Raw genomic sequence first — 26445 nt, 5'->3', positions numbered from 1 at the left:
CTGGGTGGGGGGGCGGTGAGGGAGTCAGGGGAGGGTTTTTTTTTTCCCCTTTGCATTCCTTATGTATTTTTTTAAATATATTTTTATTGATTTCAGAGAGGGAGAGAGAGATAGAAACATCAAGGATGAGAGAGAATCATTGATCGGCTGCCTCCTGTACACCCCCTACTGGGGATCAAGCTTGCATGTTCCCTGACCAGGAATGGAATCAAACGTGACCTCCTGGTTCATAGGTCGACGCTCAACCACTGAGCCACGCTGGCCTGGCTGCATTCCTATGTTTTGTTTACTGGTTGTTGGGGGGTCTTTTTGTTTTAAAATTTATTCATATTTCCAATTGAGAAGTAAATTCACACTTAAAAATTCCAAAGATACCAACAGATAAACAGTGAAATGCTCCCTTTCACCCCAGCTCCTCAGCCACCCAGAGGCCACACACTAACCAGGTTTCGGGGTGCGCTTCCTGAGACACGCGATGCCTAAGCAAGCAGAAACACACGTTCTTTCTTTCTTTTGTTTCCATTTCTCCTTCAGACAAATAGCTGCCCACTCTGTCCCCTGTTCTGTACTGTGTGTTTTCCACTTGATGGTGTCTCTGAGAAATCATCCTTACATTTTCATAGTTGCATAGTATTCCACTGTGTGAATGAACCACAATTCAGTTCAGCTGTTCCCTACTGATTGACTCTGAAGAATTTTTTTCTGATCTCTGGCTATTTTTGCACATAACTTACGCATACATCGTCAGTCTGGGCAAATAGCCTGCCTGCAGGATCCAGTCTTTGGAGTGGAGGTGCTGACTGGGGAGTCTCTGCTCATCACTGTGATACATGTTGACCAAATCCCCACCGTGTGGATGGTACCAATTATACTTCCAACAACAACATGTGAAGGTGTCTGTTTCTTCACATTCTTGCCAATACAGTACGCTACCCAAATATTTTTAACTGTGATCTTGGACATTTTTAGGGTGTTTTTTTTTTTTAATATGTTTTTCTTTATTTCAAAGAGAGGAAAGAAGAGGGAGAGAAAGATAGAAACATCCATGAGAGACATCAATCAGCTGCCTCCTGAGCGCCCCCTACTGGGGACCGAACCTGCAGTCCAGGCATGTGTCCTGACCAGGAACTGAACCGGGGACCTGGTGCGCTTAACCAACTGAGCCACACCAGCCGGGCTTGGACGTTTTAAAACACATACAACGTACTCACTTCCCAGCTTCCATGTGTGTGAGCTCTTGGCGAGCCTTACTGCATACGTTCCTCCACCTCTTCCAACCAATCCTCACCTCTCCCTGTAGATTACATTGAAGAAAATCAAGATATCATATCAGCATTGGTGAGAGCTAACGCCCTGCTCTTTGCCACGACGAAGAGTGAAAACCTCTTCTCCTGGGTGGTTTCCATTTACATTTTTTAAATATATTTTATTGATTTTTTACAGAGAGGAAGGGAGAGGGATAGAGAGTTAGAAACATGGATGAGAGAGAAACATCAATCAGCTGCCTCCTGCACACTCCCTACTGGGGATGTGCCCGCAACCAGGGTACATGCCCTTGACCGGAATCGAACCTGGGACCCTTCAGTCCACAGGCCGATGCTCTATCCACTGAGCCAAACCGGTCAGGGCTCATTTACATTTTGAATAAGGTTCAACATGTTGTCATTTGTGTGTTGGTCCCTGTGTTTGCTCTTCGTATCCCTTTGACATTACTCTGGGGTGGAGCGGCAGCTGAAACCCCTGGCCTTAGGTAGGAGGGGGGAGTGGCGGGGAGGGCAGCAAAAGTGGAGAGCAAAGACGGGGTGCGTGTCAGAGAAGAGGAGCCTGGAAGGCGGGGGGAAGCCCCTTACTGGGAGGTAACAGGGCACCATGTCTCCGCCAGGTCTGGTTTCTCCCAACGAGCTTTGGAAAGGCAGAGCAGACCTTCGTGATCATGTGCGACAACTGCCAGATAAGGGAGCTGGTGGCGTCAGGTGGGTTGTGTGTGCCCGGGGTGGGGTGGGTGGGGGTCCAGAAGCTGCCACTCTGGCATGGGCATGAGGGGACACTGTGAGGGCTGCTGCAGCCTCCATGCACCAGGGTCTAGTTTGGGGCCTCTCACTCTGGTCAGACCTCAGAGACCCAAGCCAGTGTGGCCTTCAGGACAGTCCCATGGAGCCTTCTAGTGAGAGACAGATGGAAACCTGGGTGAGATCTCTCATCGTTCACTTTGAAACTCGCCTTGATCTCCTTCTGGGGAGTTACCAGTGACTCTCATACAAGCAACCCAGATGCACCTCTAGGTTCCTGTAGGGTTAGAGGGGCATCCTGCTGAATTTCAGGATGCCCTTGTTCCTCCCCTTCTTCCATCCATCCATCCATCCATCCATCCATCCATCCATCCATCTATCCTTCCTTCCTTTCTCTCTCCCTCCCTCCCATCCATCTGTCCTTCCTTCCTTCCATCCAACCTTCCTTCCACCCAACCTTTCTGCCTTCCTTCTTTCCTTCCATCTGTCCATCATCTGTTTGTCCATCTGTCTGTCCATCCATCCATCCATCCATCCATCCATCCATCCATCCATCCATCCAGTTTCACTCAGTAAGCACTAATTGAGTGTCTGCAACGTGCTAGGTTATGAGAATCACCTCCTTTTGGTCTGTGAAGACGTGGGGACGTGAATCTACGTGTTAATGGCCCCCAATTCTCCTCTTGTGTACAATTCCCGGGGTCATGACCAAGTTGCCTGTGGATGGTGGCATGGGTCCTGCGGCAGCCTTTGGCCAGAGAGCCCTGACTTCAGCCCTAGCGAAACTTTGCTACCCTGTTTCGTCAGGAATGGGGCAGCTGGTTGCTTTGGAGCTGGTCTATATTTCTGGTGAGAAAAGTCAGCCGGAGCCTGGAGAGCTCATGGACTTAACAGCCCAGCACTTCATACGCTTTGAGCCTGAAAACCTTCAGTCCACAGCGAGGAGACAGCTGCTCATTAGGAATGCTACGTGAGTGACCCCTATGCTCAGCCCCCCGGCACACACCCCTTCTCCTTCCTCACCAGGCCCCGAGAGTCAGTGAGGCAGCAGGTCCCTTCCAGGGGCCAGGGAGCAGTCTGGGCACAGAATGGAAGGATCCAGCTTTGCTGCCCATCACGATAGCTACTAGCTACATGTGGCTATTTCAGTGGAAATCAATGAGCGTTCAAGAAAGTTAAAAACTCATTCTTGCCCTAGCTGGTTTGGCTCAATGGATAGAGCATTGGCCTATGGACTGAAGGGTACCAGGTTCGACTCCAGCCAAGGGCACATGCCTGGGTTGCAGGCTCAATCCCCAATAGGGGGCGTGCAGGGGCAGCTGATCAATGATTCCCTCTCATCATTGTGATGTTTCTATCTCTCTTTTCCTCTCCCTTCCTCTCTGAAATCAATAAAAATATATATTTTAAAAAAACGCAACTCACTTCTACAGTGACACCAGCCACATTTTGGTACTCCGCCACACTGGTAGCTGGTGGCCCATACTGGACAGTGCAGATAGATTTCTACCGCCGCAGGAAGCTACACGGGGCAGCGTTGATCATCCAGGACCATCCTCAGCCAGGAGCGGGGCCCCAGAGCGTTCCTGCCCACCCAGGAGGGGGAGCAGTCCCAGTCCCAGGGTCAGACAGACCGGCCCGTGGGTTCAGTGCTCACTGCCATGGCACCAGGACAGGCCTCACGGAGCCTCCCAGTCAGGCTGCCTGGTGACCCAGCCCGGCCTCACACAGGCTTCTGTCACCCAGCTGCCATCCTCCCGCTGACAGCTGCCGCCAGCAGCACCCCGAGTCCCGCCCCTCCCACGACCATGGAGTTGTCACCGCTCCTGGCAGCCAGTGGGCACATGTCTTTCCGGCCAGAGCGGTCCTGGGAGGCCATAGCTGGAGAGGTGCGGGGCGGGGTGGGGGTCGATGTGGCAACTCTCGTGTGGTGGGAGACACTGAAGACGCTTTCCTGAGACCTGGGGGCGTCCAGAGCCCCGCAGTTCAATGGTTGGAGCATGACTCCCTGTGTGTGCCATTTCCCGAGTCCCTGGGGCCCTAACCTCCTGCTGCTGGGGGTGGGGAGAGGGGGCTCTTTTAGGGGGCCTCCAGCTTGGACTCCCTTACCCACGTGCTGCCCCTTTCTGACTCCTCTACGGGAAGGGCCTGAGGCTGACCTGGGACCCGCTGTCCATGCCCTCACAGGCACGTGGAGCTGGCCTTCCACTGGCAGATCATGATGCCCAACCTGCAGGCCCTGATGCCTGGAGAGACCTACAGCCCGGACAGGATCAAGTGCCATCCCGACAGGGACACGGCCTTCGCCATGACCCCCGAGAGGGGCATCCTTACCCCCTACGCAGACCACGAGTTCATCCTGAGCTTTTCCCCTCACCAGGTGACGTGATCGGTCACCCATGAGGGGGTCATGGTATTGGCACCCTCTGGGCATGCCCTCCGGGGACGTCGAAGCTGCCGCGGGGCCTGGCCGGGTCCCCAGCGTCCTGGGGGGCTGACACTTGCTGAGAGGGGGCCGGAGGGGGTGCGGTGTCAGGATGAAGGCGCGCCTCTTGCCTGGTCCTGCTCTGCACACACCTCGTCTGCAGCCAGACCCTGGCCTCCATCCCTCAGTCTGGGTTCTCTGATATGAGCTCCGTCAAGGGCATCCCCATCCTTGTGGACCCCCCAGCAGCCCCCAGAGAGCGAGAGGCGCAGGTCCCCGAGGGCGAGGTTAACAGCTCCCGGGTGAGAGGGCATGAGCACTGGGCGTGAAGGCGGGCGCTCAGGGACCCGTTGGTGAGGTCAGCAGGTCTGCCTTTCAGCCCAGCATCCAGCCGCCTCACTGCCTGTCCTGGGAGGGGGTGGTGCCGGGGACACACTATTGGGGTCTGGAGAGCCTTTTCTCCCTGCCCCTCAGACTCAGCTGGGCCCGGGGCGGGGGGGGGGGGAGCGCCACACTCACAGCCACCCCTCTTCCCTCGGTGGTGGGAGCCCACAGGGAAGCAGCACCCTCCTGGGGCAGGCAGGCTGGCATGCGGTTGGGTTCCAGGGCGCTGTGTTTGTCTCGCAGCTGAAGGATTTTCACAGCGTTTTCCAGATGGTGATAGAGGAAGTCCCAGAGCTCGAGGGGTGAGCAGGGCCCGGGCCCTGGACGAGGGGAGGGGAGTGGGGCCCGCCTTCCCCGTGGGGCTGTGAGGGAGGGTAACGGGAAGGGGTGAAGGAGCCACCTGCCTCCCCTCCCCTCACCCCCCCCCCCCCCCCGTTTGCCTGGCCCTGGCACCTAGGCCTGGTGTGGGCTCCGCACGCAGGGAGCAGAGCCCGCTGGACTCTGTGAGAGCTCAGGCCCCCCTTGGAGCTGGGCCCCGGGCCCATTGTTACCACTGGGCAGCCAGGCTGGTGGCCCTGGGTGGTGGGGGGAAGGGTGTGCCCCGTGGTGGGCATTGCTACCAGCGCCCCCCAAGGGGTCTGCAGCCAGCGTCCTGTGGAGATCCCTGGCTGGGCGCTCCGCTGTGGTCCCCGGAGGCAGCGGGCAGGTGGCCCTGGCCCAGGCCGTAGGCTGAGTTGCTGTTGCAGCCACAGGCATCCATCACCGTTTCAGGGCACTGACTGACGGGCCTGATTTTAGGGGGCTTGGGAGCTGCGGGCAGGCGATCGATTGCTTTTCACAAGACCAAACACGTGGGGCAGAAGCGGGCCGGGCGGGCTCCCAGCTCCCGGTTCTCTGTGTTCAGCTCCGACCTGGAAAACCCCTCCTACACCGTGAGCGACGTGATCGTCCTGGAGATCGAGGTTAAAGGCTCGGTGGAACCTTTCCAGATCCTCCTGGAGCCGTACGCCCTCATCATCCCCGGGGAGAACTACATCGGCCTGAACGTGAAGAAGGACTTTAAGGTAGGACACAGCTCTCCCCGCCGCAGCCGGCCCAGGTGGCGCTGCCCCGCGCAGGTGTGAGGGGAATGTGCTGGAGGCGTGGACGGCGGCCGCCTCCCACCTCACCCAGGATGGGCCCCGGGGCCCCGGGACCACCTGCGTTTGCACGGATGCTGGGCTGGGCGCGCCTGTCCCTTTACCAGCTTCCCAGCATCCTCCAAGCGACAGGACTATGGAGCCCCTTCCCGTGTTCATGGGTCCTTGGCAGGATCTGGCGCCCACAAACCCTGCGGTGTGGGGTCGGTGCTGTTGGAGTGAGCTGGGAGGGTGTCCCTCCACAGGCCCAGATTGGACGGTCGGTCGGGGTGTGTCTTTCAGATGTGGAACAACAGCAAGTCCCGCATCAGGTACATGTGGGGGAAGATCTGCGACTGCCACATCATCGAAGTGGAGCCCTGCGCGGGGACCATCGGTACTGCGGAGGGCGTGACCCGCCCGGGGCTGGGGGCAGGAGGCCTGAGTGCGGGGCCTGTGCGGGTTCAGGGTGTCCCGTGATCAGCCCCGGCAGCAGCCCGGCACCCCTGGGCGAGAAGTCAGCGAAAGCCAGACACCCAGGTGCCCGGGAACCTGCCCCTGCTCCCTTTCTCAGCTCTCCCTTTCGCCCTCCCCCAGCGTCCAGCGAGGTTGAGGACTTTGAGTTGAAGTTCACCGGGGGTGTCCCCGGCCCCACAAGCCAGGACCTGCTGTGTGAAATCAAAGACTCACCCTGGCCAGTGGTGCTACACATCGAAGCCACGTTTAAGGTGCGGCTGGGGGGCGGGGCGGGGCGGCGGGGCGGGCCAGAAGGGCGTGGGGGGTGGAGGGTGGAGGGGGCACAGGGGTAGGGCACAGCCCACTCCCGGTGATGGGCCCATGTGTCTCAGGGGCCGGCCCTCGTCATCAGCGTCTCAGCCCTGCAGTTCGGGTTGCTGCGCCTGGGGCAGAAGGCCACGAAGTGCATCCGCATCCAGAACACCAGCCCGCTCCCGGCCACGTGGCACATGCGGGAGAGCTCGGTCTGCCTGGAGGAGAGGCGGGAGGATGTGAGTGGGGGCTGATGGGCCTGTGCCCTCTTGGAGCTGTGGGTCTGGGGCTGGGCCTTCAGAGGGCTGAGGCTGGGAGAGGAGACGCCGCCTGGTGACTTCTGCCTGGCTGTGGCCCCGGTTCTGCCCATCTCTGAGGCAGGCGGGTCCTTTGTACCACAGCACTTAACCCCAAACCGGATTTTCCTGTTACTTGCTCTGCCGTCTGATGCAGAAACAGGACCCGGGTTTCTCCCTGGGTCCGAGCAGAGTCAGGAAGATAATAGGGAGCTGGCTGGGCAGGAAGCTCCCCAGGCCTCCAGGGAGGGGCGGGCGGGGCGGGCTCACCCCCAGGTTCCCAACTTCTGCCGCAGGGAGAGTGCCTGCAGTTTGAATACCTGCCACCAGGTGGTGCTTGTGCTTGGGCTCCTCCGCCCAACGGAAAGGCTCCGAGAAAAGAGAACTCGATGCGTTTCCACTCAAATAGCCCTTTTCTTTTTACTATAAAATAAGAAAATACTAACGGTGGCCAAGTATTGTCTTCCCCACCTTCAAACTGTGGCATCACACTTGACCGTATGGTGCGCGATCCAGAAGACGACCAAGTCACGGTGCTTGTTACGCCCCAGCGGCAGTCAGCGGTGATCCATCCACTCTTCTTTTTAAAAATATATATTTTTATTGATTTCCGACAGGAAGGGGGAGAGAGAGAGAGAGAGAGAGAGAGAGATCTATGATGAGAAGGAATCATTGATCGCTGCCTCCTGTATGCCCCCTCCTGGGGACTGAGCCTGCCTGCAACCGGGAATTGAACTGTGACCTCCTGGTTCATGGGCCGATGCTCAGCCACTGAGCCACACTGGCCGGGCCTCGGCCACCGGCACTCTGCACCCACAGTGGCAGCAGATCCCTGGGGGCTGCCTCAGGCCGTCGCTGCCCCGGTGAGTGAGCTCCTGGCCCGGTCTGCTCGGTGAAGGCACCTTCCTCGGACTGCTTCCTGCCGAGGCCCCGGTCTTGCGTGTCCACTTGCCCTCCCGGGCAGGAGGCCGCCCACTTTCCCTTCCACGTTCAGAAGCCGAGGAAAGGTAGCCACAGCCACACAAGCAGCGTGGCTGCTAACGTGTTCCCTTCCTCCAGGACTTCCCCTTTCCGCCCGAAAGCCGCCCTCCTTCCCCCCCACGGCCTTGCTCCTCTCGGTGGGCACCCTGGGACGCAGCAGCTGTGCCCTTCGCATGGAGTCACCGCAGCCTTGCCAGGTGTCCTGTTAGGAGGCTTGGAGTCAGCACTGCCCCTCGGGGGTGCACTGGCCCCCCTGCTTGGACTGTGAAACACAGACGCTGGGGCCGGGACTGGGGGCAGGGCGGTGTCAGCATCGAGACAGGAACCCTTTTCTTCTGTGAAACCTGACACAGAAGCCCGAGGCCTAGAATAAAGATGACTTCTCTGGGCCCAGAGACCCCCTTGGCAGGCACCCCCGCCCCGCCCCGCCCCTTCTCGCTTCTGAGGAGCCGGTGGGATTTCCCAGAGCACAGCTGGGAACTCCTGAACCACAGCCAACCTCCTCACTTGATAGAGGAGAGACAGGGACAGGCTCACGTGGCTCATGGGTGGCGGAATCCCAAGAGATCCAGTTCTCCAGCTCCGGGTCTTTGTTTGTCTCCCACCGAGAAGAGTAACTTACATGTTAGAATTGGAATAATGGTCCGTGGATAGCATGTTAAAACACATTGCGGACGGATCACGAGAATCCTCGTGTTTTCCTATGACACAGTGTTTTACCAAGTATCATACTTTAAAAAGATATTAGCTGGTAAGAACACGTAATGCATAACTTCGAAATGCAATGGGTACTTAATTTTAAGGCGTGCCTTTAACGTCTATGTAAAACGTTTTCTGTACTCGTCCAATAGAAACGTATCGGGCCTCTGGGTAAAGCTCGCCCTGAAACTGGGCCGCCATCTGCTGAGCTTTACATCACCATCGCGGCTGGTGGGAGCCCTGCCTCTGCGTCCTCCGCACTTTGTTCTTTCGGCTCTCAAACCAGCGTTGAGATTTGGGGGTCAGTTAGGTGTGCTCAGTCAGGGGACCCCGAAACTCAGTTCGAGAGTACAGCCACTCCCCAGGACTCCAAGGGAGACGTGTGTGAGGGACAGAACCAAAGACAGCAAAGGGCTCTTTCCTTACCAGTGGCGCTCAGGCCCCCAGCTCCAGGCAGGGCACCCAAGCCACTCTTTCTGAGTTAGGCCTCGGAACCCCGGGGTGACGGCCAGCCCCTGCCTCCCACCAGGGCCAGGGCGGGAACTTCGGAAGCCAGAGAGCCCAGGGCCCAAGGCAGCCCGCCTGGCAGCCTGGGTGGGAGGCAGGGGTGGGACTGGGCCGGCCAGGCCCGTGGGGGTGGACAGGCTGCCCTCCAGGCAGGTGCCCTGTGCTCACAGTCTCGGTCTCATGGAAGGAAGAGACCAAAGAGGAACAACCTGCCTCCTGGGTGTGACATTTCAACGTCCAGTGATAGCCTACTAGCCAGTCCGACTGGTGCATTTTATCTCAGTCAAGGCAGGAAGAAGAGGTAGAGAGCCCTGAGCCTTTCCCGTCCCCTCTCCCTTTGTCTGTGCGGGGAGGCGGTGGACCTGCCTGAGGAATGGAGAGTACAGGCCTGGGGGCTGGGGCTGGGGGGTTGGGGAACCTATGGCTGCACGGAAGCTCACCCCTCCCCCAGTTTGGTGACTTGGTGTCTTTCCTTCCTTAAAGCCATCAGGGTCTTGACCCTGCCTGCCCAGTGGGGCTGGGTAGATCTCAGCCACCGCACCTGCCCCAGCACGGTCCCCTTACCCTCCCCCCGGCCCCCTCCCCCTCTGCCTTTTACCCCTCAGATCTTGGCCGGTGCCTGGGGTCCTCCTCCTTGACTTGGAGACCCAGTCTTTGTCCTCTGAGTCCTAAAACTCTCGCGCAGCTGTGCTCCCCCTCCCGCCTGCCTCCCGTATCCTGCGTGGCTCTTGGAAGAGCTGGGGGCAGCGTGGGGTGACCCTGGTTGGGCATGGCCAGCCCCAGGTTCTGCAGTTCCAAGTGATCGCACTCCTCATCCCTCCGGGTTGACCTCCCCATCAGGTGTCTCCTTTCGACATTGAGCCCTCCGGCGGCCAGGTGCACCCTCTGGGGGAGTGCAGGGTGCACATCACCTTGGAGGCCCGTCAGGCCCAGTGTCTGCAGACCGTCCTGGTGCTGGAGGTGGTGAACGGGCCCTGGAGGTAAGGGGGGGGGGCCCTCACAACACACTTTCTGCGTAATCCCAGCAGATTCACGTATGTTACGTGTAATTTTTATCTGTAGACATTTCAGAATTTAAAGGTGTTAATACATGTTTATTCTATAAAATTTGGAAATTACAGAACATGCCCATTCTGGTAAAGTATGTGCCTACCCCGTGACCCAGCATTAGCCCTTCTAGATTAACCCCCGGAGAGACTTACGCATGTGCAGCGGCAGCCGTGTGCTCATATGGGAATTCTCAGGGCCCGACTGTTCATAATAGCAAAAAACTGGAAACAATCAATATTCAGCAGGAGAACGTACACAAAATAGTCGTGGCGTATTTAAATGAGTGAGTGCCATTGGTTCTGGGAGGAACACACTGAAGGTTTCAAAGGTTATTAGTGACATTCCCCCCTCCCTCCCTCCCTCCCTTCCTTCTTTCCTTCCAGAAAATTCCTTAAATATGTAAAAATGGAATCGTATAATGAGCCCCCATGTCCCCAGCACCTGCCTTCGTAATTATCCAATCACTGCAAATATTGTGTCATCTACACCCTCAGCCAAATTATTTTGAAGCGTAATATTCGTTTCCTTAAGCTACCTGTTGGAAATCTTCTGTAATAAGCTGAGTAGTAGTGGTACACAAGTGTTCTTATTTTTTAAACGGAATGTATTTACACTGTTTTATAGTCAATTCTGCGTGTGTTTCGTTACAAAAACATTTAAATGCTCATTTTAAATCTCTATGGATCCTCCAAAAATGCTGTGCCATTTTATACTTCTACTCACAGTCTGTGAGGCTGCCCACTGACCCTCACTGTCACAGCCACAGACAGTAACTCATTTTTTCTTCTTTGACCATCTGATGGGGGAGTAAGTACCAGCAGTGTCTTGTTCCAATGTGCTTTCCCCTGATCACAGCGCAGGTCTGAGTGTGAGTCTTTTCCTCTCGGGCCCTGCACGGCACCCTGAGGGCCTTGACTGTGAATGAAGGTTAAGTCTGTCTCCTCATCAGGGTGAATGCCTTTAAGTCTTTGTGTATTTCCTTTCCTTTTCGATCGCTGATCTTTCTTCTTAAAGGACCGTGTGTTCATCAGAATTTTACAGGTGCAGGTGATGGAAACACGGATGCAACCAAGTTAGGCAACAAAGGGGAGCGTGAGACTGGGCAGCCCCAACCCGCTGATGGCAGGGGCTCCAGCCTTTGCCCTGTTGGGAGGGGCCCTTGGCCACTCTGCCCTGAGGCAGGGGTCCACTCAGAACTCCAAGCTCACACACTCCCAGCCTAACCTCAGTGAGAGATGAAACTGGCTTTCTCTGGAGGTGGGCTCTGATTGGTTCTCTTGGGGTCACGTGCCCACCCCCTCGTGCCCGGGGAGGGTCTGTCTCAGAAGAAGACTTGGTGGATCTCTACTGCATGAATTTAACCATTTTTCTCATGTTTTCCGCTTAGTGTTTTTGCTTCTTGTTCAGGGAGATGGCCTTGGCCTTGCATCTTACTAATTTGGTAGACGCCCTTCTTCGGACAGCCATGTTTTGAAATCTCAAGCTTTTTTGTTCTTGGATCGTTTGCTTTTTTTATATATATATAGTAATGTTATTATCTTATGGATGCAGCAGTCTCTTCCATTTCCCCAAGGAACTGGATTTTTGTTTCCTCAGATTTTGGTTTAGAATCATCCTTCGCTAGTCTTTCTTCTATGCCCAGTCATCCTTGGCTGCCCATTGGTGGTTTTAAATGGAAGAGGAAGTCGCTTTGCGTAAGGAGCTAATGATGTAAGTTTCCTCTGCGTCAGCGGGTGTCGGTGTGTGCTGAGAGCACCCCTCTTCCAAGGAGTGCCCGTGAGAACCCTCAGGGGACAGAGCCACCTGACCCCGTGAGAGGAAGGGGCCTTGTCAAAGGGGTTACACAGGCCGAGTCACACAGCAGGGGACGCCCACACCCACCAGCTACACACGTCATTCCCTTCATTCGTAAATGGGCACGAAGGACGAGGATCTAGCTGCCTGGTTGCTTTCCCTCCATGACAGTCGAAAGGCCCAAGGTTACTGCAGGGTCTGCCCCACCCCCCCACCCCTCTGGGGGCATAAATCCTGCTGCAGCCCAGTCTTCTGTGTGTCTGTGAGCTCAGGGCTTGGGGCCCTGGACTGGCTGACGAATCCTCCACAGTCCTTCCCACCACCCCCCCACCCCCGGCCTCCTCCCTGCCGCCCAGCTGTTTCCCACATTCATTCTGCAAGGCCTTCTCCCCCAGGGGTCTTAAGTAGTAGTTTTGTTCTGCTCTGTTTTATTAACTGATCTGATCACATCCTTCTTTTATTTCTTTTTTTCTCATTAGAATAGCATTGCATTTATTTCCTTATTAAATGTTTATTTTTACATATAGTGTGTGATGTATTATAATACTAGGGTCCCTCGGCCTGGCCTGCACCCTCTCGCAATCGGGGACCCCTCGGGAGAGGTCGGAGAGCTGGCTTCGGCCTGATCCCCGCAAGCCAGCCGAGGACCCCACCAGTGCAGAATCCATGCACCGGGCCTCTAGTATGCATATAAGATCTTTGGTTAATCTCTTCCCGCCCTCTACCCTCCCCCCTTCCCTCTGAGATTCATCCGTCTGTTCCATGTTTCCATGCCTATGGTTTCCACTCCTGCGCTGAGCGTCTGCCCCCTGGTGGTCAGTGCATGTCATAGCTACCAGCCAATCAGCCGGTCGGCCAGTCACTTAGGCTTTTATATATATAGATATAGATAATGTAATGGTGCAGATCTAACAGTTGCTGACCCACTCTCCATCCTTCTCTCTCCTCTCCACATCCTCAATATTAGTTACTCTCTGTCTTTCAATGATAGTCACCCCAGTGTGTGTGAAGTGATATTTCATGAGGATTTGATTTGCATTTTCCTGGTGGCAAGTGATGTTTAGCATCTTTTATGTGCATATTGGCCATTTGTATATCCTCTTTGGAGAACTATCTATTGAGATCTTCACCCTTTTTAAAAATATACATATATCGGGTTGTCTTTTTATTGTTGGTGGTGCATATCCCTCACCCACAGCACACTATCGTGATTACTGTAGATATAAAGTAAGTCTTAGCATCCAGTAGAGTGATTTTCTATTTTATTGCTCTTTCAAAAAATTGTTTTAGTCACTCTGTGTCTTTTGTCTTTCCATATACATTTTATAATCAGCTTGTTTATATCTACAAGATCCTTGCTGGGAGTTTGATAAGAAATGTGTTAAACCTGTACATCAATTTGGGGAGAACTGACACTTTTACTATGTCGACTCTCCCCATCCATGAACACACATGTCCCTCCATTTATTAATTTCTTTCATCCATGTTTTGTTGTGTTTGGCACACAAATCCTTTACATGTTTTATTAGATTTATACCTCAGTTTTTCCATTTCTGGAGTAATTTTAAGTTTCTGTTTCCACATGTTCACTGTTGACATATAAAGGTGTGATTGATTTCTTTATGTTGATTTTGTACCCTGTAACCTGGCTGCCTCGTTAGTTCTAGGAGCTTTTAAGAAATAGGTTCCTTGGGATTTTCTGCATAGACCATCATGTCTTTTGCAAATAGGGACAGCTTTCTTTCTTTCTTTCTGATCAATATGCCTTTTGTTTCCTCGTGTGCCAGCTACCTCCCTGTGTACGCCGAGGTGCAGGAGCCCTGCGTGTACCTTCAGAGCAGCCAGGTGGTGGTCAGCAACCTCTACCTGGGCGTGCCCACGAAGGCAGACATCGCACTCATCAATGGCACGCTCCTGCCCACCCGGTTCCACTGGGGCAAAGTGAGTGAGCGCTCAGCACTGGAGGCCCCTGGGGAGGGAGACGCTGCCCCTCCGGCACCCCCAGAGCAGATGCTCAGCCTCCCCTCCACAGCCTGCCCTCAGCCCACAGTGCCCAGAAAAGCTGGGCCCCTCGAAGGAGCAGCACATCTGGTCTGGCTTTTCCTTGATTCGCCTTCAGGGACGTCCAGTTCCCTGCCTGAGGAGTCTCAGGTGCACACAGCTAGACCGCCGGCCCGTGACTGGTCCACGCAGCTGTGGGAGCCCCGATGAGGCACTGTCCACGGGCTGGCTGGAGCCTGCTCTGCCTGCCAGGGGACAGGGGCCACATTCCTGTGCCTCAGAGGCAGCTGCTCTCTGCTCCCCATCACCCTGGCCCTCCAGGGCAGCTTATGTAGTCCAGGCCACCCTTGGCAAGTCCATCTGCGGGGGAAGGAGAAGAGAAGGGACCTGGGGTTCATCCCCACCAGTAAGCACTTGGCCATCCCGTCCTGCTATGGCCCGCCCCCCCACCGTCTGCACCTCCAGCAGAGCTGCCGAGCACCCTGTCCAGACCCCTGATCCATCCTGGGAGTCTAGCACCTGACAGCGGGCCCACCCTTGTGTCCGCCAGCTCCTGGGGCACCAAGCAAGCTCCTGCAAAGCAAAAGTCTCCCCCAGACGTGGCACACTGGGCCCCGGTGAGGAGCTCCAGCTCAGCCTGGAGCTGACCACGCATACCCAGGTGAGCGGGGATGGGGGGGCCGAGGGGCTGGAGGGCACCCGGCGGCTGTCTGCACCTGTGCCGCAGGGAGGCGGGCCTCAGGCCCACGCCTGGTCTTGGGAAGTAGGGAAGAGATTTCTTGTATTTGGGTCCCCATTCCTCTTAGGCCTGTTCTTTAGGGACATGAGGTCAGAAAGCTTGCAGCAGGCCTGAAATGGATGCGCCCTGAAACCCACTGGCCACATCTCGCCTCTGGCCCAACTTCAGCCCTCCCAGGCTGCTCTCTGTGGCCACAGGCGGGCCTGTCTTTCCAGTTTGCCCCGGGCCTACAGCAGAGCTGTGCTCACGGCAGGCCCTGTGCTGGTGTTGCTGGGAGGCTGACTGGCAGCCAGGTTCCTCCTAAGAAGGACACAGCTTCACCGGGCTGGTGTGGCTCAGTGGTTGAGCATCGACCCATGAACCAGGAGGTCACGGTTGATTCCATTCCCGGTCAGGACACATGCCCAGCTTGCCCGCTTGATCCCCAGTAGGGGGCATGCAGGAGGCAGCTGATCAACGATTCTCTCTCATCGATGTTTCTATCTCTCTCTCTCTCCTCTCCCTTCCTCTCTCTGAAATTAATTAAAAGACAAACCACATATTAAAAAGCGGGACACAGCTTTTTCCTGTGCCGAGGCCCACAGGAAAGCCATCAGGGTGGCCTATGAAGAGGAAACTTCTTCCTTCAGAGACGTGCAGACCCAGGCTGCACTTCCTCACGGGCTCACAAGGGGGCAGTGGCCTGTCTTACCCAGCTGAGCCTGAGCTCTAGGGGACACTGATGCGCCCAGGCCTGGCCCGGAGCGGACCCTGGCAGGAAGCGTTTGACTTCTGCGGTAGCAGTGTCATCAGAATAAACGTGTCGCTTCTGCAGACATCCGCTTGCAGGGTCTCCTTTCATGTGGGCACGTCCAGATACTCGGAGCAGACACAGCCAGGAGCCCTGAGGAAGGGCCAGGCCTCCTGGGCGCAGGGTGTGGGCTGAGGCGGGGCCTGTGGCTGGTGGCTCATGGAGGGGCTAGGGAGCCTCTCACAGACATGGGCCTGGGCCGACGTCACGGCCTCCGTGTGCAGCGCCTCCCGCAGCCACCACCTGCTCTGGGAGGGACTTCGGAGCCCAGGCCTCCGTGTGCAGCACCTCCCGCAGCCACCGCCTGCTCTGGGAAGGACTTCGGAGCCCAGCCCTCCGTGTGCAGCACCTCCCGCAGCCACCGCCTGCTCTGGGAAGGACTTCGGAGCCCAGGCCTCCGTGTGCAGCACCTCCCCCAGCCACCGCCTGCTCTGGGAAGGACTTCGGAGCCCAGGCCACCGTGCTCATGTGCCCCCGGTGGGCTCTGTTACAGGACGAGCTGACCGATCTGGCCCTCCCTTGTACCGTGTCAGGCATGAAGGAGCCACTGGTTCTGGGCATTTCTGGGAAACCCCAGGGACTGCAAGTGAGCATCACCATCTCTACGGAGGGCGCCAAGAGAAGGTGAGCCCGGGGCTGGGCCGGGGCCTGAGTGCTGAGGCGACCATGTGAAGGAGCAGCATTGCCCCCTGGTGCCAGCCTCCTCCCAGCTGGTCCCTACAGCCAGGACGGGGCTCCCTAACCACCTCTGTGGAGACAGATCCCTCTACCCCATCCTCGCCCTCTCTGGGGTCTTCCCGTCCCCTCCCCCCACCGCTGGAGGCATGGCGTCCAGGCAGGTAGGAGATGGCAGGGGCGCTCTCCGCATGAGGCTCAGCAACTGGGAGACAAGCCAGGCCGCCCCGGGCCAGGGAGAGTTGGTGAAATTTGAGGCCTCCCTTGGCATCCTAGGCTGACAAGAAGATGTCTGTGGGGTGGCAGCTTGACGAGGTGGGAGTGTGAGGGTGAAGCCTGGTTGCTAGACAGCGCTCGCGCCCCCTCCCACGGTGGCTCACTGGGCAGGGCCAAGGGCGGCGTGTAACCTGGTGCCCATGGGCGCGGGGCAGTGTTCCCAGCACAGAGCCAGGCCACCAGGAGGAGCTCCGCCTGGACTTCGGCTCCACAGTGCCACTGAGGACCTGCGTGGATCGCCAGCTCATCCTGACCAACCGCTCCCCGATCCAGACCACTTTCACCCTCAAGTTCAATTACTTCGGGAGCCCTCAGAAACGCCTGAGCCAAAAGCCCAGCGTGTAAGTCTGGTTTCGTTCAGGGGGTGGGCAGTCCCCGGGGAGGAGGCGGCCGGGTGGAGTGTGCCCCGATGGGCCTCCGTGAGGCTGGTGGCCGCGGGGAGCGGGAGGCCGTGCTTTCACAGGTAGACATGGGGAAACGCAGAGAGGAGATGGTTTCTGCCGCCCAGCTCCCAGACCCGGAGAGGGCCTGTGCAGAGGCTGGGACTGTGGCCCCTTCTCCTCAGCCTGGCCTGCCTGCTGCGTGGAGGGCTTCTGGTTCAGGCCAGTGAGGGAGGGAGAAGTTACTGGAGGCGGAGGGAACTGGGTGGGCAGAGACGTGGCAGTGAGGCATCCTGCAAATCTGTAACGTGAAATCAGCCACGAAGCATTTACGCCGCAGCAATTGGCAGTTGACCAGCGCACCGCTGCAAACACCTCTCCACCAAATCGCCTAACGCAGGGGAGCCCAACTTTAAAACCACCGCTGCAGCCCTGACCGGTGTGGCTCAGTGGATAGAGCGTCGGCCTGCGGACTGAAAGGTCCCAGGTTCGATTCCGGTCAAGGGCATGTACCTTGGTTGCGGGCACATCCCCAGTAGGGGGTGTGCAGGAGGCAGCTGATTGATGTTGCTCTCTCATCGATGTTTCTAACTCTCTATCCCTCTCTCTTCCTCTCTGTAAAAAATCAATAAAATATATTTTTTTAAAAAAAACCCCACCGCTGCAGATGGCGGGGTGCCGCTGGCAGTTTCTAAAACATTAACTCCCACACTCCAGAAGAATTAGTGTGTGCTCGATGCTGGACAGATGTCAGCAGGAAAGACTGGAAACGGGGGCCTTTGCAGAAAGCTGCGCAAGCGATGGGGAGTCGGCGCTGGGCTCATATCCAGGGGTCACCAAGGCACAGAAACTGGGCCAGGGGTGCCTACCCCAGAGCCCTACCGAGTTTCTGGGGAGGCAGCCCCTGGGGCTGTGGGGCGGCAGGAGTGTAGCTGGAGCGAAGACCAGAGAAGGAGGTGAAGAAGAGACCTGACCGGCTCTCCCCTGGAAAGCTGGTCGCCAGGGGAGGTGGCTCAGGTCTGAGAAAGGGTCTGGATGGCTTGATGCTATTTCTGTGTCCTCCTGGTAAAGCCCCGACGTGTCTCCTGCCCTGCTGAAGACGGCTCGGATTCGCCAGCAGTTGGCCAAGCGAGAGCAGCTGGGTAAGAGCTCCAAGGGGCAGGCGCTGAGCCCAGGCCTGGCCAGAGCGGGATTGCCCTCGGCTTCCTGACCATCTCAGTGTCTTTTTTGTTTTAATATATTTTTATTGATTTCAGAGAGGAAGGGAGAGAAAGAGAGAGAAACATCAATGATGAGAGAGAATCATTGATCGGCTGCCTCCTGCATGCCCCCTGCTGGGGGTCAAGCCTGCAACCTGGGCATGTGCCCTTGACCGGAATTGAACCTGGGACCCTTCAGTCCACAGGCTGACGCTCTATCCACTGAGCCACACCGGCTAGGGCTCCATGTCTTTTTTAGCAAGGTCCCTGAGATAGCTGTGGCCCCCCACCTGACAGCAGCCCTCTTTTGAGTGAGGCCATCTCCTTGTTAGGGCATTAGGCTTGGGCACAGGCCCAGGATTTGATTTGGGATGGGTGGTGGCTCAGAAGGAAGGGCTCCCCTGGGGGCTGGCCCCTGGACTCTGGGACCCCAGAAGGAGGGTCTGTTTTGCTGGACCAGGGAGAGACTGGGGAGGCTTGTCTGGTACAGTGTTTTGCTAACACCTGAGGGTTTGGACCTCATAGCCCCCCTCCCTGGGGTCCTGAATCCCCTTCCCTGGTTCCTCCCCAGAGTTCATGGAAAACATGTTGTCTCACGGGAAAGGAGCATCCTTCTTCCCCCACGTTTCCCAGGGCATGCTGGACGCCCACCAGCAGCTCCGCATCGACATCACAGCCTGTGCGAACATGTGGGGCGAGTACTGGGACAGCCTCATCTGCAAGGTACGGGCTTGCAGGCGGGTCACGGCCTGGGGGACGGGGAACCTGACCCCGGCCCTCGCCTCCAGGCTCTCTCTTCCCCAACACGTGGCCCCTTTGACTCTCAGATCTCACGGAGAAGAAACCCTTGGCGGGGGGGGGGGGGGAGCCTTTGTTAATACACGGACAAATAACTTGGTGCCGGGTTATTTCCTTCTCAGCATCATTTATAAATGGAGAGTTGCGGGGGGGGGGGGGGGGGGAAACAACCTAAGCATGCCTGTCTGTCAGTCCAAGATTTGATTAAAATGTGGGCTCCATCCATCTGATGGAATTCTGAACAACCCTTATATGATGCTGTAAACCTTCGTTAGTAAAATTACATGTCATGCCGAAACCGGTTTGGCTCAACGGATAGAGCGTCGGCCTGCGGACTGAAGGGTCCCGGGTTCGATTCCGGTCAAGGGCATGTACCTTGGTTGCGGGCACATCTCCAGTGGGAGGTGTGCAGGAGGCAGCTGAACGATGTTTCTCTCTCATCGATGTTTCTAGCTCTCTATCCCTCTCCCTTCCTCTCTGTAAAAAATCAATAAAATATATTTTTAAAAAAATTACATGTCATGAAAAGAGATGTTCAAAAGAGAAGCCGTATGCTTCTCATGTCTATCTGTTTCATGTACACAAAAGAAGTCTATCCAGACAGTTGTACATGAAAATGTTGACAGTGAGTCATGCTGGGGGTGATTATCATACTGTATTTTTAAAACATTTTTAATAGATTTTTATTGATTTTGGAGAGGGAGGGAGAGGGAGAGAGAGATAGGAGCATCAATGATGAGAGAGCATCATTGATCGGCTGCCTGCAACCTGGGTGTGTGCCCTTGACCAGAATCAAACCCAGGACCCTTCAGTCACAGGCCGATGCTCTATCCACTGAGTCAAACCGACTAGGGCAAATTAAAAACATTTATTTTTTATTAGCAGAGAGAAATAATAGTTATTTTCATTTAAAAGATACAGACATCTGATGAAAGGGGCTGTAAGAGGTGAAAGATGGCCAGGCTGGGAGTCCAGTGCAGGTCGGGGGAGGGGAGGAGGGCTGGGCGGGCGGGACAGCAGAGGGACAGGCAGGGAACTGGCCTTGGGGTGTCTAGTGAGCATCCACCAGGGAGGAGTGAGGCCAGGCCCTGCTGGGCCCAGCCGCGGAGGCCCTGGGCTGGCTGGAGAAGGAAAGGCTTTGCACTGAAGGGACTGGGGAGCCAGGGGAGACGGTGGCAGCTGGCGACAAGGGACGGAGGATTGGCGTGTGTTTGCAGGTGGGAGACCTGCCGCCCTCGGTCATCCCGGTGCACATGGTGGTGGTGGGCTGCCCCATCAGCTCTCTGAGGACCAACTACACCGCTGAGCAGTTGCAGAAGGAGCCTGTCCTCAGGTGCTCACGCCGCCTCATTCTCCACCCCCGTAGAGGCCCTCTGGCCTCCAGCCTGGGCTGCTTTCTTCTTGCTTTTCGACTGGCCCTGGGACACTTGGTGCCACCCAGCAAGAAGGCCCAGGACAGGGTTGCCCTGGAGGGGCGAGGCCTCAGGGGACAGGGCTGTTACCTGCCCAACTCAAACGGCTTGTGGGTAGTAATGAATAGTCGTCACTGTGGCCTCAAGTCCGCGTGACCAGGGACCCCCATACCAACTGAGGTGGGATGTGTGGTCAGTGTAGTTGTAGGGAGAGGGGAGGGGTGTTCCTGGGGCAGTGAGCAGCCCTGGGTCAAGTTCACCAGGTCATAGTTCACCAGGCACTGCATGGTCTTGGTGAGCCCAGGGTGAAGACAGACCACTGTGGGGCCTCGTCCCTGCCTGCTCCACGCCAGCTCCCCGTGTGCTGCGTGGGGCTGTGCTGAGCCTCGCCTCCTGCCTCCAGGTTCAGCACGCAGGTCTCTGGAGGAGAGACAGTCACCCGTGTCCTTCGCCTGCATAACTCCAGCCCCTGTGGTGAGGCGCTCAGGAGAGAAAATGGGGTTCTCGTGATAGTTTGTGCGGTGTGGTGGGCCAGGCTGGGAGGGAAGACGGCTGGGAGAAGCTGGATAGAGCAGGAGGGGATAAACCTGTAGTTTTTTTTTAAATCCTGGAAACACTGCCCGCAAGTGGCAGGAGAGAGGAAGCGAGGCCCCACATCAAGTGGGGTAACAGGCAGCCTCGGAGGGGCTCAGGGAGGCGGGGCGTGGGAAGATACACCTGCCTTGTCCCTCCTCCTCACCCCCCGCCCCACACCTGCCCCAGACATCCGCCTGGACTGGGAGACCTACGCTCCGGAGGAGAAGGAGGACCAGCTGCTGGAGCTGCTGGTGTTTTACGGGCCCCCTTTCCCGCTGCGGGACCAAGACGGAAACGAAGTCCTGTGCCCCGAGACCCAGGAGAGCAGCAGCTCCTCCCAGTCCCCAAGTGTCTCTAACGAGTCGCTGTCCAGCCCGGAAGTGGCCCATTCTGTGAGCAAAGTTGGGGGGGAAGGCTAGGGCTGGCCGCCCAGGGCGGGGTGGAGGGGCCAGTGGGCCTGGAGCCTGTGTGAGCCTCAGCAACATCTTGACGACAGGCCGAGAGCAGCGCCAGCGCCAGCGCCAGCGCCAGGGCCGCGCAGATCATCTCGGTGGTCCTGCAGGAGCACGAGGGGGTGCCCTCGGACCAGCTGTACCGCATCAGCCCCAAGCAGGTGGTGAGTTGGGGCTGGGCTGGGAGCTGCCTCGGAAAGCGCCCGCTGGCCAGACAGTGGCACCAAGCAGCGCTGAGCCTGGGCGCCCGTGCCAGGTGGTCCCTGCAGGGGGCAGCAGCGCCATCTCCATCTCCTTCACGCCCATGGTCCTGGGCCCCCACGTCCTGCACAAGGTGGAGTGTGTTGGCTACGCCCTGGGCTTCATGAGCTTGGACAGCAAGGTGAGCCCTCCTGGCCTGGGGTGGGGCCACAGCCGCCGCCTGCTCAGCCCAGCGACCGCCAGTGACCGGGCCTGGGCTCGTAGGTGGAAAGGGAGCTTCCAGGGAGGCGGCGGCGCCTGCAGGACTTTGCCGTGGGACCCCTGAGGCTGGACCTGCAGGGCTTCGTGAGGCCCGCACAGTGAGTCCGCTGGGCCCGGCCTCCCTTCCGTCCCCCTGGGGAGCACCCTTACCCGGCCCTGGTGGGGACCAGACAGGGTTCTGGGAGCAAGACCCTGGAAGTGGGAGGGGGAGGGAGGAGCAGCCAGCAGGTGAGCCCAGGTAAAGGCTGGCCAGGCAGAGTGGGGGGCTGCCAGGAGGCCCCAGAGGCCCAGCCTGGCCCCGCCATGCCTGTTGCTGGCAGGCTGAGCGTGGAGCGAGACTACGGCGGCGGCATGCAATTCCGGCTCCAGGCCAGTGACCTCATCCCCGAGCAGCCCTGTGCTGGGGTGAGTGTGCTGCCCCCTCACATGTCCCTGAAGGCCCTTCTGAGGCACAGCACCCCCACCCCACCCCACCCCAGAGCCGTGGGCCTGAGGCCAGGGGAGATGCATCCTAGCCTCCCCCTCTGTGCCCACCCAGGTGCTGAGTGAGCTGGTGACCACCCACCACCTGAAGCTGACCAACACCACAGACATCCCGCACTACTTCTGGCTCCTGGTCTCCAGGCCCTTCTCCGTGTCCCAAGATGGAGCTGGCCGCGCCCACAGAGCTCCTGGCGCTGGCTGGGAGCAGGAGTGTGAGGAGGGGTCGGCCGCAGCCGGCAGGCAGCTGGTGCTCCACCCGCAGGAGAACATGCTGGTCAGTGGAGGGTCCTGGGTCCTCAGCCTTGCTGGGCACACTCCTCTGGGCAGAGTCACCTTCCTCTCTCATACATGCACCCATGTGTGCAGACAACTCACCTCACACGTTTGTACGCAGACACGAACACACAGACATTTGTATCCAAACCACACGTTTGACCCCTCAGCCCATGCCCTGGGCACCCAGGAGCGCACTCCCACTAGACACTCCACTTCCAGCAAACACGGGCCCTCTGCACAGATGGCTCACACATGTAGGAAGGACCAGGCATACCAGTGTGAACACAACCCAAGTCCCAGGCAAGCAGACCCTCTCAGTCCCTCTGCCAGCACCCCGGTCAAGGCCGAGCATTCCCACCAGCACCTCCACTCTGCACTCAGCCTCTCCCTTCTCACGTGCCCTCACGCAGGTGAGTTCACAGTTTGATTGCCGTCTGCCCAGGTCCGAAGTGACTGTCCCTCTTCTGTGACAGTAGAACCCTGGATTTGCAGAATTGGGAGGCGGGGTGGTCCTGGGAATGCCGGGCGGTGGGAACCACAGATGGCTGCCTCCTTCCGTTTCTGAGGCACGTGGAACGAGGACAGGTCACAGGCCACCTGAGCGGTTGTGTGTGTGCACCCCATCTTCACTGTGGGCTCCCAGGTGTGTGCAGCCAGCCAGGCTGGGTGCCCCGCCCTCTCTCCCCACCCCGTCCTGCTTCAGAGGCCCCCTCCTCCTGTCCCCTGAGCGGCTGGGCCCTCACCCACCTCACTCTGCACTCTCCTGGGTCATCTCAACCACATCCAGAGCTTCAGGGAGAAGCTATCCCTTTCCAAATGTGTTCTTCGGGGTGGATGTCACGAGTGTCGGCCACGTGCTGCACTGCCCGTCTGAGTCCTGACCTCAATGCCCTCCCACACGCCACCGGTCCAAACCGAATTCCCCGCCTCCCTGCACCCAGCCCTGCCCACGGCGCGCCTCCTCTCAGCGGTGGGTTGTATCTCAGCGAGTGTCACCCGCCCTAGCGGGCTCTGAGCAGCCACCAGCCCTGCTGCTGCCCTCTCCTCCGCCTCCCAGCACGCCGCCCTTCCCTTCATCCCACACCCATGTCTTGGTCTAGGACAGTGGATTCCGAGCCGGGCGACCCACCGGTGGCCTTTAGAAAGCTCGTTAGAAACAGACCCCAGGCCCGGCTGCAGAGATGAGAAAGAACCTGTGCTTTTAACACGTGCCTCAGTTCGTTCTGATGGCTGGGCCCAAGGAACGCACGTCAAGCCCCACCCTGCTGGGCCCATGGTGCACCTTGGCCCCCTCAAGTCCTCTCACCCGCTCGAGCTCCCTCGGCCCACCTTCCCGCAGCAGCCAGTGCCTCTGAGGAAGGCAAAGCTGAACGGGACGGCCCGTTTAAAACCCATCAGAGGCTCCTCCCTGTCCTCAGGAGAAAGACAGGCCTCGCCTAGGACGGTTTGCCGTCGTCTCCCCTCTGGCCCCTCCGCTCCTAGGGGCAGGCACAGCCTCATCCGGGTAGTGAGGGGTGCTGGGCCCAGAGCAGGGCAGATAGTGTCTGTGGGACGCATGCGTCTGACGGGGCTCTGGGTGGGGGTGGGGAGCGCACGGCTGGGCTCTTTGCTGGGCAGGGCCGGGTCGGCCGGAGCTCTGCAGGCTGTGCTGTCACCGCCCTGTGGGGCCCGCAGGGGCCGTGGGAGGGAGGGCCGGACAGAAGCTGCCACCTGCCACCTGCCTTCAGCAGCCTCAGGTGACGGCTGGATCTTGTCTGTCAGGTGGACGTGTCCTTCTCGCTCTCCCTGGAGCTGCTCTCCTACCAGAAGCTCCCGGTGGACCAGATGCTGCCCGGCGTGGACATTCGGCAGAGCGGGAGTGGAGAGAAGGAGATGGTGTTCACCCAGAATCTGCTCCTGGAGTACGCCAACCAGACCACGCAGGTGAGTCCCAGGCCTGCCCCACTCTGTTCCGGGGGGGTCAGAGGAAGACAAACCCTGACAGGGCCCTCAGAAATAAGAGGAGCCCTTACTGCGGGCCCAGCCTGTCTCGGAAGAGGCCTTGCCCTGGAGAGAGGAGGGTCACTCCTCCTTACTTGTCTTAGGAGCTCAGAGCCAGGTGAGGTGCTATAAAGGGAAAAGTCAGGGAAGGCTTCCTGCAGGAGGTGGCATGTAAAGCCTCCCATTTAATTACTGTTTAATGAAAAGGGAACCACAGCCCTGACCCGTTTGGCTCAGTGGATAGAGCGTCGGCCTGCGGACTCAAGAGTCCCGGGTTCGATTCCGGTCAAGGGCATGTACCTTGGTTGCGGGCACATCCCCAGTAGGGGGTGTGCAGGAGGCAGCTGATGGATGTTTCTCTCTCATTGATATTTCTAACTCTCTATCCCTCTCCTTTCCTCTCTCTGTAAAAAATCAATAAAATATATTTAAAAAAAGAAAAGGGAACCACATTAAAAGTCAGGCCGAGGGAATGGCCTGATGGGTGGGAGTAGTGAGCACCTGAGGGACAGATGCTCGGGCTCGTCGGGGGCTGAGCACCAGGGTGAGTACCACAGGCCTGGTTCTGTGGACTGTGACAGATCACGGGCTGTGGTGTGGCGCCGAGCTGGAGGGGCCCAGGCAGGTAGAAGCCCCTGAGAAATGTGAAGGGATGGTCTGGCCTGAGAGGTGGACTCCAGAGAGGCCAGAAGGATTTGAGCGCGGGAGCCAGGGGCAGGGGAGGCCAAGGTGAGGAGGTGGGTTGGCAGTGCCTGAGGGTGAAGTGGTGGCAGAGGGGCTGTCAGGAGCTAGGGCACTCAGCACAGGCGGGGCCCGATGTCAAGGGAAAGGGGGAGATGGCCTAGGGCCCAAGGAAAACAGGGCTGGGCCTTGGAGCCCCCGTGGGAGCAGGGAGGAAGGCAGGACAGCACCCGACCAGGGAGCAGAAGGCACAGAGCTTGATCAGGGCAAGGGTGGCAGGGGGAGCAGATGGCGCCTTCCTCTGTGCAGAAGCCCACCAGCAGCTCCGGGCTTTAGATACAGCGCCGGCCCCTCCCACCTCCCCGTACTGCCTGTGTGCTCCTCAGAAGCGTCAGTACTTGGGGTCAGCAGGGCTCGTGTGTCCCTTAGACGCTGGCTCAGAGCCCACCAGGAGTGGGCAAAGTCACCTGGTCCCCACCAAGTTAACGGCTCTGTCCCCATAGGTGGTGCCCCTGCAGGCCACTGTGGCTGTGCCCGAGCTGCAGCTCTCCACCAGCTGGGTAGATTTTGGGACCTGCTTTGTGAACCAGGAGCGAGTCCGGGAAATCTACCTGATGAACCTGAGTGGCTGCCGGAGCTACTGGACCGTGCTGATGGGTATGCCATGCTGTCCTTCCTGCCCACTGCTCCCCTGTGCAGCTGGGCCAGGCCCCCAGGAAGGTGGCTGACACCACCTGGGATTTCTGCAGGGATGGGACTTCCTGGGGCAGCGCATGTAGCCGCCTGCCACGTATGTGCTCCCTTCCCCGCGGTGCAGGCCAGGAGCTGGACAAGGAGCCTGCGGCATTCAGGGTCTTCCCGAGCACTGGACTGCTGGAGGCACGATCTGTCAACGCGCCTCCCACCTCCATCATCCTGCAGGTTCTCTTCACCGCCAGGTACGGCCCCTCCCGGCCCCCGACACTGCCCAAAGCCCAAACTCCCTCCTCACCTCAGCCCCCTGCGGCCCACAGGAGCAGTGAGCTGTATGAGGCCACGCTGGTGGTGGAAGGCGTGCTCTGCGAGAAGGCCTGCACCCTGCGGCTCCGGGGCCGAGGCTCTTACGATGAGAGATTTGTGCCACCCTACCAGCTCTGAGGCACCGCCCTCAGAGCCACCGCACCCCTCAGCCCGCTTTGGAAATAAACGTGGCCCAGAGCTAAGGACAGGTCTGCTGTGCAGGGCGCACGCTGGA

At 58.1% G+C, this 26445-nt stretch overlaps 1 protein-coding gene across 1 annotated transcript in view; it reads left to right on the top strand.

Annotated features, from left to right (window-relative positions):
- DLEC1 (DLEC1 cilia and flagella associated protein) overlaps nucleotides 1-26411 on the top strand; it is a gene marked incomplete at its 5' end in the record, with an annotated part of 47259 nt that extends 20848 nt beyond the window's left edge. The window contains 27 exons of the mRNA XM_080674300.1: nucleotides 1883-1973; nucleotides 2817-2979; nucleotides 4197-4389; nucleotides 5062-5120; nucleotides 5723-5882; nucleotides 6240-6333; nucleotides 6534-6664; nucleotides 6785-6943; nucleotides 10028-10167; nucleotides 13819-13972; nucleotides 14583-14693; nucleotides 16055-16185; nucleotides 16668-16853; nucleotides 17964-18034; nucleotides 18663-18814; nucleotides 20107-20222; nucleotides 20705-20775; nucleotides 21064-21269; nucleotides 21374-21493; nucleotides 21586-21711; nucleotides 21795-21889; nucleotides 22112-22196; nucleotides 22330-22548; nucleotides 24312-24473; nucleotides 25715-25868; nucleotides 26029-26149; nucleotides 26225-26411. Of these exons, the coding sequence (XP_080530426.1) occupies nucleotides 1883-1973; nucleotides 2817-2979; nucleotides 4197-4389; nucleotides 5062-5120; nucleotides 5723-5882; nucleotides 6240-6333; nucleotides 6534-6664; nucleotides 6785-6943; nucleotides 10028-10167; nucleotides 13819-13972; nucleotides 14583-14693; nucleotides 16055-16185; nucleotides 16668-16853; nucleotides 17964-18034; nucleotides 18663-18814; nucleotides 20107-20222; nucleotides 20705-20775; nucleotides 21064-21269; nucleotides 21374-21493; nucleotides 21586-21711; nucleotides 21795-21889; nucleotides 22112-22196; nucleotides 22330-22548; nucleotides 24312-24473; nucleotides 25715-25868; nucleotides 26029-26149; nucleotides 26225-26348 (3594 nt within the window). The 3' untranslated portion in view covers nucleotides 26349-26411. The remainder of the gene's footprint in view (nucleotides 1-1882; nucleotides 1974-2816; nucleotides 2980-4196; nucleotides 4390-5061; nucleotides 5121-5722; nucleotides 5883-6239; nucleotides 6334-6533; nucleotides 6665-6784; nucleotides 6944-10027; nucleotides 10168-13818; nucleotides 13973-14582; nucleotides 14694-16054; nucleotides 16186-16667; nucleotides 16854-17963; nucleotides 18035-18662; nucleotides 18815-20106; nucleotides 20223-20704; nucleotides 20776-21063; nucleotides 21270-21373; nucleotides 21494-21585; nucleotides 21712-21794; nucleotides 21890-22111; nucleotides 22197-22329; nucleotides 22549-24311; nucleotides 24474-25714; nucleotides 25869-26028; nucleotides 26150-26224) is intronic.
- Nucleotides 26412-26445: the final 34 nt, after the last annotated feature.

The sequence above is a fragment of the Plecotus auritus genome, assembly GCF_963455305.1.
Source record: "Plecotus auritus genome assembly, chromosome: 6".
Classification (NCBI taxonomy): Eukaryota; Metazoa; Chordata; class Mammalia; order Chiroptera; family Vespertilionidae; genus Plecotus; species Plecotus auritus.
This window is presented reverse-complemented; position numbering and strand designations above follow the sequence as displayed.